The sequence below is a fragment of the Stenella coeruleoalba genome (genome assembly GCF_951394435.1).
Source record: "Stenella coeruleoalba genome assembly, chromosome: 10".
Taxonomy (NCBI): domain Eukaryota; kingdom Metazoa; phylum Chordata; class Mammalia; order Artiodactyla; family Delphinidae; genus Stenella; species Stenella coeruleoalba.
In genome coordinates, this window is record NC_137156.1 from 99,709,290 (window position 1) to 99,723,350 (window position 14,061).

The 14,061-nt window shown below is 43.6% G+C and overlaps 1 protein-coding gene across 1 annotated transcript in view; it reads left to right on the forward strand.

Moving 5' to 3' along the window:
• The first annotated feature begins 1,491 nt into the window (after positions 1–1,491).
• The window catches only part of SYN2 (synapsin II), a 153,759-nt gene continuing 141,189 nt past the window's right edge, over positions 1,492–14,061 (forward strand). The window contains exon 1 of the mRNA XM_079933020.1: positions 1,492–2,016. Coding sequence (XP_079789146.1) covers positions 1,631–2,016 — 386 coding nt within the window. The 5' untranslated portion in view covers positions 1,492–1,630. The remainder of the gene's footprint in view (positions 2,017–14,061) is intronic.

A 14,061-nucleotide genomic window follows, 5' to 3' on the forward strand; every position in this document is an offset into this window, starting at 1 on the left:
AGTTCCAATAAGAATAAGAATCTTGGGCTTCCCTGGTGGCGCAGTGGTTGAGAGTCCGCCTGCCGATGCAGGGGACACGGGTTCGTGCCCCGGTCCGGGAAGATCCCACGTGCCACGGAGCGGCTGGGCCCGTGAGCCATGGCCGCTGGGCCTGCGCGTCCGGAGCTTGTGCTCTGCAACGGGAGAGGCCACAACAGTGAGAGGCCCGCGTACGGCAAAAAAAAAAAAAAAAAAAAAAGTATAAGGATCTTGCCACCACTACTAGAATGCCTACTGTTTGCCAGGCGCTTTACATACATGCTCTCACTTACTCTGTGTAACGACTTTGAAAAGTGTTATCTCCTTTCACTGGCTCAGGAAAAGAGGCTCAGAGGGCTGATTTGCCCAAGGTCACGTATCACGCAGAGTGGTCTGAATGTAAGGTATATCTGCTGAGTCCTGCTGCAATTCAACATAGGGATTAAAAGTATATCTCCTGAGAGGTGAAAACAAAGGTTCATGGGGCATACGAGATTCAGGGAGTGCCCATGGGAAGGTGGTAATCAGAAAGCCTTCATGGAGGTCGAGGCAGATCTGGCCAATGAACGAACTGGAAGAAACAAACAGAAAGATCTTAAAGAGGTGACCTTCTCGTTACTACATAGGATACACCAATGCCTGTAAGCAAGAACGCAGAAGGGGTGGCAGAGCCTTAGGTATCCCACTCAGGGGTCCTGCATCGGGGGATCTCCAGACTTACACATGTTTCCTCTCTCTTGTGCAAGAGATGGGGGAGAGGAGTAGGTGCTCTGAGGTGAGCCATCCCTAAGGTTCAGGTGCTGAAAGCGCATCCCACACATCCTTCCAAGACAGGTGGAGAGGGTCTGCGTCCCACCCCCTTTCTCCCCAAAGTAGAGGAGACGACCCTTCGCTTCCCCACTAGGTCTTGTCTTGTCACCTTAGGGTAGGGGGGGATGTCTTTCTCTCCCAGCATTGAGGAAGGGATAGTTCTTTTTCATCTCACTATAGGGTGTGTGTGTGTTTGTGTGTGTGTGTGTGTGTGTGTGTGTGTGTGTGTGTGTGCATGTTCGCGCGCGCGAGGGGAATGGCTTCGTTCACACCTCAGGGTGGGGAGGTTGACACCTTTCTTTCCTTCAAAGGGAGTGGGGACAGTTTCCCGGACACGGTTCTTTTCTCTCCCAGTCAAAAAGATGGTAGGGGCTCTGAGCTCTCTTGTCCCTATTCTTGGGGAGCAGGACTAGCTTCCACGCCCTCCCCAGAGAGCCACGCTCAGGTCTCAGGAGGCCTGGTCCTCCCCAGACCGCGTGTCCCCAGCCCCCGAAGGCCCGCTGCTCACAGCCGGCTGCACAGGCTGCGAGTCTGGGGCGGCGCCGGCTCTGCGGCGCGGGGCGGGGCAACATGTGCCCCCGCCCCCGGCTCCGCCCTCTCCCTGGCGCTGAGCCTCGCACCTCCCCGCCCGCCCGGCCCAGTTGGCCGCGGCTGTCTGCTTGGCTTGCGCGCCTCGGACCGAGCCTCTACCGCTTCAGCCGCCTCAGCCGCCTCAGCCACCTCAGCCCCCGCCGCCGCTTCCGTCTCGCCCTCCGCGCCTCCCGGCTCCGCCGCCCCGGGCGCCCTCAGCCCTTCAAGCCAGATGATGAACTTCCTGCGGCGCCGACTGTCCGACAGCAGCTTCATCGCCAACCTGCCCAATGGCTACATGACTGACCTGCAGCGGCCGGAGCCCCAGCAGCCGCCGCCGCCGCCCCCCGGCCCGGGCGCGGCCTCGGCCTCGTCTGCGCCCCCGGTCGCCTCGCCGGGCCCCGAGCGGAGGCCGCCGCCCGCCCCGGCGCCCGCGCCGCAGCCCGCGCCGCAGCCGGCCCCGGCGCCGTCGGTGGGCAGCAGCTTCTTCAGCTCGCTCTCCCAGGCGGTGAAGCAAACGGCAGCCTCGGCCGGGCTGGTGGACGCGCCCGCGCCCGCGCCCGCCGCCGCCAGGAAGGCCAAGGTGCTGCTGGTCGTCGACGAGCCGCACACCGACTGGTAGGTGCCCGGCCGGCGCCGCCCGGGGCTCGGGGCCGCTCCGAGGATGCTCCGGCTCCCAGGGAGGTGTCAGAGCAACGAAAAGGAGGGTCTGGGGTCCCGCCGCGAGGAGAGGGGGTCCAGCGAGCGTGTGTGTGTCGAGGGCGGGGGGAGGCACTGGTCAGCCTGGAAAGGTGAAGCCTGTGGTAAAATAGTCCCTCAGTTGACTCAAATCCTCCCAACACACAAATGCTGGAGCTACTTTATCCAACAGGGAAGAGTCTTAAGAAATAGTTTTTTTTTTTTTTTGAGGGAGGGGTGGAGGGAACAGACTTTTCTGCCTCAATACATCAAAGCTGACGTGAAAAGGGTCCCAGATCCCCCGAGGGACGTGAAGGCCAACAAGAAAGGTTCTGCCTTATGGGCCCCGGGGCGAATCAGGAATGGAAATGGGTAGTTGGGGGCGGGGAAGCGAGAGGGCGAGGGGGTATTTTTTCACCTGGTCCGATTAAGGCTGGTGGGAGGCAGGTGTACATGGACTTGTTCCCGTGCAGCATGGTGAACTCGTTTAAGAATAATACAATTCTTGTATTTTCTGCAGCCCCAAATATTCTTGTATTTTCCCAAATCTCCAATTTGTGGATTAAAAAAATATTTTGGGGGGTGGGTATGTGTTTTGGGGTGGAAGTGATGTTACTTTTTCCAGCTGGAAGGATGATGACCGAGGTATTCTGTATCATTAAATATTCTGGATCATTAAAGGGACGCAAATAAAGAGATGTGCCTTAATGCAGAAGATGGGAAACTTACAAATTTCTTTTTTGTTGTTTTAAGGGATATTCCAAATTGGAATGCTGAAGGCTGAGGGAATATGTGACCTCTGGTCGATAAAAGCATGAATGAGGTCTGTTTAAGACAAATTAGTTAAAAGAGGCTCTGTTTTATGGAGGAGGAAGTTGACCCAGGGGATGGTTAGGGTGGGAGGTGATAGTGGAATTGACTGGTGAAGGGCTTGAAGAAGTGAAGAGGTGAGGAAAAGGGGTTGCTTTTTCTTCTGGAACATGGCAAGATTTTTTTTGTTTTTTGGGTTTTTTTCTCCTTTCCTCACAAGAGTTGGGGTTGGAGACTAGACCTAAGTCTTTCCTCCCAAGAGGGAGGCACAGAGGGACCACAGAGCTATTTATCTCCATTTCCTCTTCTGGCTGCTTCCCTGGTTTTCTCTATCATTTTCTCACTGGGAGACCCAGACGGAGAGAGTGCTGGCGTGGCTGTGATAAAAGTGAAATGTAGATGTGGAGATGCCCTCCTGCTGACTTGTGTAGTTGGCTTTTTCTTAGGACAGCAGAGTAGAAAACCTGAAGTGACCTTTGTAAGGAAATGACACAGACACACACAAGAGTGTACTGGGGAAGGTAAGAGAGTATATGATGGTGCCATTGGCAGTCCTCTAGGAGAATTACTCTAACTCAGTTCAAATCAACAAGTGCTTATTAAATGGGAAGGGAAGGTAGCTAAGCTTTATTGAGCATCTGTTATATGCCAAACCCTGTACTAGGTGCACTAATATATATCTTATTGAATTTTCACCACCAAACTGAGTCTTAGAGAAAGTAAGTAATGTGTTCACAGTCAAATGGTAGAACCAGAATTTGAACTTAGGCCTACTTGACTCCACTTTTGCCACTCCATTATATTATTATGTGTGTGTATATATATATATATATATATATAAATAATATGTTATATCATTATTATTATTATATTATTAGCAATATTAATAATTGGCCCCCTCTAGGGGCTAGGCAGTGTATGGGCCTTACAGAGAACTCACTCAAATTTGGGAGACAAAATGAAAACATGAAACAGTTAACAAAAAGGAATCTAGAATAATTAGTTGAGACTGGTGTTTCAGGCTTTCAGTAAATGGTGTGATTAGAGTTATTGAGAGTAAGGGTCAGAGTTATTGGAGAAAGCTTCACAAAGGATGAGTCTTGAAGAAAGACCAGGAAAAGGAGGGGAGAAATGAGAATGAAATTGGTGCTTCATTTTTTTATGCAAGAATCTTGACCCTCCTGTACGTGGTCCTGATCTCCTTTCCTGTTGAAGGCATTTGTTTTGGGTGTAATTACTAGTTAGGTACCCGCAGGTAGGAAGACACTCATTTGTATGGGTATGTGTTTATAACTGCTTCTGTGGCTTGGGACTTGAAACTCTCCTTGGATAGTATTATTCTCTAGGAAGACTGCCTGCCTGGCACGAACCACAGAACTTGCCTTGCCCAGGAGACTAGACTTCGGATGGAAGAAATAGAAGCCACTTTACTGTAGGCTGACTCCCAACTGTTTTCTGATTTTCTCTAAAGTAATAACATTGATTTATTAAAACTCATAAACCCAGTTTGAGTCTAGTGCTTGACAGCAGTTCTGTGCTTCTGTGTTTCTGTGCTTGATGGCAGTTCTCAGAATTTTGCAGAGTCTGTCTTCTTTTAAGGTGTCTGTATTTGTTAAAAACATCGCAGTTAAGTATTGGTGAGTGGCTTCATTGAAAGGTCTCTATGAGTTAAGGCGCAGATGCCTGTTTATGACAAGCTCAGTGACTTAAAAAGGTGCTTTTTGCTCTAAAGACTGATTTTAATAGATTTGTCTCACAGTTTTACCTACCTAGATAGTATTCTGTGAGCAGGTGTCATACATGCCTGATATTATTTTCCTGGTGCTTGCATAGGAAGTCAGAGTATAGCCTCCGAGTAAAATTTGAGAATATTGGTCCCATTCGAATTATGGAATGCTAAAATACGGAGGGTTATAACAAGTATTTAAATAATTGGAGATTTAAAGGAGGGCTTAAAATAGGCAGCGTCTTAGAGCAGCCTTGATACACAGCAGATTCTTTTGAATTTCTGTAGTGTAATTGTGGGGAATGGAATCTGGGGATCATATCACTGACCAGGTTGATGGGAAAATCGGAGGATGTTCCTCTCTTTCTTTTGCTTGAAATGTGTTTTCATTGGTTGCCTGAGCTCTTTAGGTTAATTGCACATTTGCACATTAACGGATCACTGAAAAATATTTCTGTTCCACTAAAACGTGATATCAAGCTCATTATATACCTTTTTAGTTAATTATTACTAATATATATATATATATATATATGCCTGAAAATGCATGTCTTCTTTCAAGGTTCGTACCTAAATTAGAAGTGCAGTTAATATTGCATTTTAACGATGTTTGTGCTTAAACAAGGAACAAGCGTCCATTTGCATATGTTGTTTTTTCTGTGTTTTACCTTCTCACTGGTTATGAGGTAAGTTTTCTCTCAGATTCTCCCCTGCCTCTGTTCCAGTGATTCCAATTCCAGTGATCAAGTGAGCTTTTTCAACCTCGAATGTCTCAATGTTTGAATTTGAAAATCGGTATAACAGGCATTCTAGAGATTATCTAGAGTATCTAGAGATTGCAGATTTGATAAGTCCACAGATGTTTATTGCACACCTCTGTATAGAGTATATATGCTAAGAAAAATGAGACATAGTATCTCTCTTCTAAGATCTTTCCATCTGGCTGGATAGACAAGATAAATACATTTAAAAAAAAGTTTACTAAAAACTTCCCTTTGTATTTGAACTATGGTCCTTGGATCAGCAGAATAGGCATCAACCAGGAGCTTTTTGAACTGCAGATTATCGGGTCCCACCTGATGCCTACTGAATCACACTTTGCATTTGAATAAGATCTCCAGGTGATTCACATGCATATTAAATTTAAGATGCACTGAACTAAAGGGTATGTGATTAGTGCTAAAGATGTGGCAACAACACCAAGTACTATCACTTTTTGAGCAACTGCTATATGTCACATGTGATACCGAGTTCTTTGGAAATATCATTTAATCCCTACCACAACAATGTATTGTACTGTAGACGTTTAAAAGAGGGAGAGATGGATGTGGGCTAGAATGGGAAGGGAATGCTTCATGGAAATAGTGAGATTTGAACTGAGCCTTGAAGAATTTAAATCAAAAGAGATAGGTTGGCTCAGTCCAGACAGTGGATGGTATAAGGAAAGTGCACTGGTAGAAGAGAGGGAGACAACCAAGAGACTCGGTTGATGCATTATCTGGGAAGTGCTGGTTCCCATTCTTTTCTGGTCAGTCTTTGGGCATTTCATTAAGAATAGGGGAAGCGCAGAAGTCTGGACCAGTGCTTGTGTGTAGTTCTAGAAAAGTATTTGAATTGAAACTTGGGGGGAAAGCTCCAGTGAGGTTTGAGGCTTCTCTCTGCCAAATATTTTATCTACATGTCCTGTTTCTAACACAAACATACTGATTACATTGAATTTCATTGTTCATAGCAACAGTAGCTTATAGCTTAGAATTCTAGGTTATTAGAGCTGGAAGATAATCCGGGTTACTTTATAAATGGGGGAAATTTTTTAAATAAATTAATTTTTTTGGCTGCGTTGGGCGTTCATTGCTGCGCGCGGGCTTTCTCTAGTTGCGGTGAGCGGGGGCTACTCTTCATTTCGGTGCACGGACTTCTCATTGCGGTGGCTTCTCGTGTTGTGGAGCACAGGCTGTAGGTGTGCGGGCTTCAGTAGTTGTGGCACACAGGCTCAGTAGTTGTGGTGCAGGGGCTTAGTTGCTCCGCAGCATGTGCGATCTTCCAGGATCAGGGCTTGAACCCGTGTCCCCTACATTGGCAGGTGGATTCTTAATGACTGTGCCAGCAGGGAAGTCCCATAAATGGGGGAAATCTTGTTCTGAAGAAGCAAAGTGGCTTGTTCAAATTTATTCAGAACTAGGATCTAGAATTTCAGTCTTCCTTCTAAGCCCAGAGAAATGGAACAATTTGCCCAAGGTCAAATAAGAAGTTAGTGAGAGAATGGAAACCAGAATTCGCGTCTTCTGACTCTTAAGTTACTCTATGAGTAGATTCTTTAAATTTTACCTTTTTTCTCCTTGAAAATTCTGTTTTTGTCTGCTGCTTTTTTTTTTTTTTTTGCTGTACGCGGGCCTCCCACCGTTGTGGCCTCTCCCGTTGCGGAGCACAGGCTCTGGACGCACAGGCTCAGTGGCCATGGCTCACAGGCCCAGCCGCTCCGTGGCATGTGGGATTTTCCCGGACTGGGGCACGAACCCGTGTCCCCTGTATCGGCAGGCGGACTCTCAACCACTGCGCCACCAGGGAAGCCCGTGTCTGCTGCTTTTAAAGAGCCACTGTGGAGTTGTAAGTGCTTAAAAAAGAACCACATGAGCATATTGCACTATATCCCCACTAGCAGTTTCACTGTCTTATTTGTGTTATTGTTGTTTCAGCAAAGGTCATTGTAAAATGGTTGAAGGAGACTCTTAATTAGAGACCTAGTCATCAAACTCCAACGATATAATAAAGTTAGTAGGACTGCGCTACTATGATGACCTTGCTTTCAGGGACCCATTTTTACCTTAGACAGTCCCTGTCTGCCTAAGATTGTTAGGCAGACAGGGACCCATTTTTACCTCAGACAGTCCCTGTCTGCCTAAGATTGTTTACTGTCTTTCTGTACCCAAGTTGAGGTCTATGGTAACATTAGCCTTTTCAATATCTTGCTAAGCAAAATGTAATGGAGGCCTAATTAGCAAGTTTTCCAGAATTGCCTACTTTCCCTCATATTTACAAAACAGTTTTAACGGGGATATGTTCAGTGCAGTGGAGCATCTAAACACAAGCCAGGTGCTGGGGATATAAGGTTAAGTTGGGCATAGGCCTTGTCCCCTGGGATCTTCCAGTCGAGTAGGGGAGACGACAGACGTTTAAATAGGATTTTAGTACACTATGGTAATTAGTATGCATAGGATGCTGTGGGAGCAGAGAGGAATGAAGATGTTGTGGTTAGAAATGTTTGTACCATTAAAAATGTGCCACTGTGTATTCTTTGATAAACCATTTTGCCTCTTTGGAGTTTGATTTTCTAAACTCTGTCAAATGAGAGGATTGAAACATTCTCTCAGATCCTTTACAGCACTACATTATTTCCATGTTACAGTTTTTGTGCCATTTTCTTTCAAAAGCTTTAGCTCTATGATTTATTCTATGTGGTAATGCTTGTAAATCTTTGGAAGGGGAGGCATAGGTCAGTACATGGCTAAACATGTCCTTGGATGAAAAGCTCATCTTCGAGTACTCTCCATTCAGTACCCCTTTCTTACAGTGTTGCTACCATGTGGTATCCTGAAAAAAAAGGGGCTAATCCTATAATGCCCACTGTGTATGTTTCCTACTCAGTCATGGGAATTGTGGACTTGTGGTTGAATTCCTGTCTCCCTGATAGCTCTAAGAACTTTTGTATACATATGTTGAAGTGTTGGCTAACAGCATTTATTTCCTGATCCCTGCCGTGTGCACTGTGTTGTACAGTTTGCACAACATATTCATACCCAATGTCTCATTTTATCTTCATAATGATGAACAAACAGACTCATAAAAGTAGTTGCTTTCCAAATATTAAATAGCTATTAAGCTCTCCAGCTTGCCCTTTTCTGATGTGCATGAACACCCCACGCTTGCTCTTCCTTCCTTTCTGGAGAACAGCTATTGTGCTCTCTGCTTCTTCCCCTCTCTCAGCCTAGGCGCTAAGATGTCTTTTGTTTACTGGAGCCTTTCTCAGATTTTAGAATCTGTTCTTTCCTTTTTCTTTCTGTCTAGGACCATTCTTCCATTCCATTCCTCCCAAGCACAGCTTTAATCCCTTTCCAGGATATATACCTCTCATCTATTTCTCCGCTCAAGGGGTCTAACAACTTTATGCGGTAACTTTAGCCCGATTTAATCCTACAAAAAGAGGCTTGGGCTTTGTGGGGGGGAAATTGAAGTCCCCTTTCTCTATTGTGGACTTGAATCCTTAGAGGGCCCTAATATTACAATAGCACAGCTGAAGACTGTTTTCTTTTACACTTCCAGGTTTCAGTGATATAGAATGAGTTTTTTGTTGTTCTTGTTGGACCCTGTGATGTGACTCAGGGACACATATGGATATAATTCCCTCTGCAGTCCCTGTCACCCCCTGAGGAATAGCCAATGATGAGAATTTAAGTTCTAGGGAGTCCTATGTTTACTAACATTTTGACTGCGGGGCAAAAGGGTAGCAGTGAAAGATTGATCTGCTAATCAGTTAGCAAAGAGCTAATAACTCCAGTGTGTTAGTTTCCATGAAGGCTACAAAGTAAGTGAAATACTTGGAATCAGACAATTATATAATACATGCTTTCACTTTTGAGAACTTGTAGGGAATCTCAAGGAAGACAAAATTAGCATTATCTAGTGGAAAGAGCATCGCAAACATTTAAAATATCTGGGTCAAGCCTCTACTCTGCCGTGTAACTTTGTGTCACCATAGGCAGTTTAACACTTTAAGCCTCTTTTTCTCTTTCAAAAATTAGGGATTTGAGCTAAATCATTTATCTTCAGAGTCCTTTAGAAACCACTTTAGAAGTCAAGTGATTTGTAAAGGTTAGATCGTTTGACGGTATAAAGACTTGTTCAGAGAAGGAAGAAATCACTGTGGGCTGGTGAAGTCAGAAAATATTTCACAGAAGGGGCTAGGTCTGAGCTAGGCTTTCAAGGCTGAGTGAGATTTAGATTGGTGAGGAAGGAGAGAGGCATTTCAGTTAAAAGGAAGAGAAAGAGCAAAATCATAAACAACAGTGAGTAAAATGTGTGCAAGGGAGCTTTAGGCTAGTCAGCACACAGGTTTCAGGGCAGGGAAAAGAGGGAGCGAGGTTTGGATAAGCGGGGTGGGAGAAATGATGGCAATAATATCTAATGTGTCGAGTATACAATGTGCTAGGTAGGTGTTCTAAGTAGATGTATTAACTGATTTACTAAGTTATGAAATAGATTACTGTTATTAACCAAATTTTGCAAATGAAGAAACGCATAGCGAATTCAGGATTTGAATCCAGGTAGTGCAGCTCCGAGACCACGCTCTTATCCACCATGCTCTATAATCACTAGGTAACAGTGTTCCAAATTTCTCCTTGCCACTTAACACCTTGGTGTTTCTTTTCCTCAGCGACACGGACACCTGTTTTACCTCGAGCAGTTTCTTGTTTTTTGTGAACTTGTTTCTTCCTCTATAAAGAGGAGATAAAGTATTTCTCATTCTTATGAGAATCAATTGACATAAACTCTCAAAATGCCTAATGTGACTGGGACCTGGGAAATGTTCAATAAAAGTTCCACCATGACAAGCAGATTTTCATAGCAACTTTGAGGCAACAGCTTACCATGTGAGTCTTTATAGGAGCCTTCAAGTCAAGTAAAGTCATTTGTAGGCAGGTTTCTGTGACACTAAAAGTAATTTTGAAAAATAGGGCAAGCCTAAATGAATATTCCTTCATTTTGGTTTTGGAGTAGTTTGTTGCACATAGTTTAGAAAACAATGATTACTAATGTTTTGAAACAGTCTTGGGGGAAGATGTTTTTGAGATGGCTTATTTGTAGAAACTTTATACTTTGAGCACTGTCACATCCATTGTCTCATTTAATCCTCCATACGACAGTATTTGTGGGGCAGTAATTAATGTTATTTTCATTTACATATGAAGGAATTAAGATGGGGAGGTTACCCAAGGTCACATACTCAGGAAGTGACAGAGTTAGGACTCCCACCCAGGTCTCTGCCTTTGGATCTTCTGTATTTTGCTGTGGGCTTCCTAGGCTGAGTTGCAGGTGCCATAGAGCTAGATGGTGAGCTAATTTAGTTGGAAGCTTGTATTAAGTGAACAATAATGTTAGTTCTTCCAGCCATTTATTAAACTTTGTTTTCCATGGGTGTTTAGTTTAATGATTTCCCTTTAGTGCTACCTTGGGATTCTCTTGCAGAAACTGCTAGATTTGACACAAAAAGCCAGTGAACAGAGCCATGGAAGGTGGTCACAGGAAGGATGGGACTGGTATTTATCTTCTCTGGCAAGACTGGAACCAGAAGACCTCAAGAAACATCGTGGTGTTTTGGACAGCACAGGAGATTTGGAGTCAGAAGGTCTGGGTTTAATTCAGCCATAGCAAGCTTCTGTTCTTCCCTGAATCTCAGTTTCCTCATCCTTAAAGTTGGAGTAATAAAAGCTGCCCTACTTTCTTCATAGGATTGTTGTGAGGTCAGATTGCAAACTGTAACATACACAACAGATTTAAATATATATGGACTGAAACTGTAGCAACAGGTGGGACTGAGAGTAGATATGAGGAAGAATTCCCCACTTAATTTCCTCTTAAGTTTTGTCATGGGCAGTTTTTCTAGTTAATTAGGAGTAGAAATTTGGGGGAGACAACAGGTTTTTCCCTAGTATCAGGGCTGCTGATTCTAGTTAGAACTGTGGAACTGGTGAATTTTGTTTTTTCACTTTTCTGTGTCTTCTCCCCCCACTGATGCCTTTCACTCTGTGTCCATGGACTCCTGTGACCTGGGACCCATTCCAGAGGTGAACATATTTTCTAAAACAAAATTGGGACATGAGGTCTTGTTTTTCAGTGTAAGAAATAGTCTGAGAGATTTTTAGATGCTGCAATATGGGAATTGGGGGGAAATTTTAGTGGTTGGTGGTTGGAACCTTCTTGAAATCCAGAGGTTCCTGGGAATTGGCCAAATTGTTGTTGGCATCCTTATTTCCTAGCTTTTTATTTTCATCAGGCTGAGTTAATCTTTACTCAGTGTGAGTTGTTAATGGCTGTTGGCCATCCCTTTTCACAGGTTTTTGCATTTTCATAGAAGAAGCTGGAAAATAGAAAATCTTCTCTGACCCTAAGTAATGAATAGTACAGTTTTAGCATTAAGATTGGGGGAAAAAGAGAATCATTCTTTATTGCCCCACACCCACATGAAAAGTCTACTCTTTAAAAGAAAAAACTTGGCAAAGAGGGATGAGATTGGTTTTCCTGTAGCCACCAGATGACTTACTTACACACTCAGATCAGGTTGAAAAATGCACTGAACTGAACTTTCATCCTGGAAGGAAACTGTAGCATGTGTGATTCTGTAATTAGGTCACATGTTTAAGTAAAACTTTATAATTTAGTATATACTTCCACTTGCATGTATCATCTAATTTAATTGTCACCTTAACCTTGTGAGGTAAGTTGGTATAGTTGCCTGTTTTGATTAGGAAACCAAGGCTCAGAGAGAGTGTGGTTTGCTTAGAGTTACTACATGAAATAGGTAGAGCTGTATGTAAAATCTAGATTCTTCTTTCTCTGTACCCTTTTCTCCTTACTCAGTGCCCCTTTTCTCTGTGCAGCTAAACTTTCCAAGCTCTGCGTTAATCAATTATGATCCTTTTGCCTCAAAGCACCAAGAACAGATAAGAAATTGCTTCAGCTGGAAAGTGCCTGTATGGTCTGTGACAGGTGCTGCGTAGGTTGGTTGAAAAATAACTTAAAGATTGTCTCCTTTCCCTATGTGTTTTTTGTTAATGCTTATAATACTCTGATGACTTAGAGTCCTTCTGGTGCCTCTGGTGTATTTCAGACTGATTTTAAGTTGTCAGGAGAGGGGATTTTCACTCCAGAGCTCAATTCCTTTAAAGCTTCTTATTATCCTTTTGTACCTGGAAACTTATTTCTTAGCCAGAGCTCAGGGTGGCATCAGACTTAAGTTCCTACTAAAAAGACTGTTCCCCGCCGATCAATTTTTTTCTGCCTTTTTTTTTTTTCCCCCACATAGCCGGTCCCTCTCGCTACAGCCCCCTCCCTCTTCCACTTAATTCCAACTATAGTAATTTGCAAGATTCTGGGAGTCAAAGGGCAGTGAGTTTGGGGTAGAGAAAGCATCTGAAGCTCCTGTCCCTTCTGACTGCTCATGTTCCCTGAATATCGTGGAAGCACCCTGCTGCTGTGTCCACTTAGCAGAACCTGTGCCTTTCTCCAGACCCTTCAAGAGCAAAGGTCTGGGTGGTGGCCTTGAGGGAAGAAAGACTTCCCAGAGATTCTTCAATGAGTTGATTTGGTTTTTCCCATAGTTAGAGCTTAAAAACAGGCATAGAGATCAGCCTTTTGTTTTGTTTTGGGTTTTTTGGCCTCACGCATGTGGGATCTTAGTTCCCCGACCAGGGATGGAACCCTGGGCCCTCGGCAGTGAAAGCGCAAAGTCCTAATCACTGGACTGCCAGGGAATTCCCACCTTTGTTTGTTTTTACTGGTCTACTTCCTTTCTCCTTCTTGGGGATTATTTTGAGGTTTCCCATTTATCTCATTAATTCCTTCATGAAGTATTCCATGGGAACTAGTGCTATAGTGCTGAACACAAGAGACGTTGTCCTGTCTTCACAAAGCTTATGGTTTATTTGGGAAGATGGTCAATTAAACAAGCAGTGTAATGAAGTATGATTTATTATTATATCAACATGATTAAACGAAGTTTTAAATAGAACATGTTTGTCTCATAATTTCACCATAGCAATAGAGCAGCTGCTGTCACATTTTTATGTTCTCTTCCAATATTTGTCCAAATGCAGACATATTTTTACATAGTTGTGATTGTTGTCTAGCTATAATTTCATATTTTGTTTTTTCTACTTGTAAATAATGTTTACATATTGTCATATAGTCTTAATAATTATTATATATTTTAATAACTGTTGTACCATGATTTATTCAATTATGTTTCTATTAGAGAACTGCTGACTTCCAATTTTCCAACATTATTACGTAGTACTACCATAGGCATTCTCAGTTTTCAGGAAATGAACTATTTGATCAGAGATTATGATAATACGACTCTTAGCGTAGGACCTCTTGGCTCAAACCTCAATGAAGAGCGCAATTAGTTGCCAGAATTAATGAGAATTGCAGGACACATTGATCACTGACACTTCAAATGCCTTTGGGACACTGGGGCTATGGCTTTCTGAGGGTTGCTTAAAAAAAATTATGATGATATATGTAGCTTTTGATAGATACTGCTATATTGCTTCCTATAAAAGGTTTTTCCAGTTTGCAGTCCATCAGCTATATTCACTTCACTTTTCAGCATGCAGTATTATCTTTTTAAGTGTTGATATGATAGGTATGAAAGCAGTGTTTGGCTATTTTAC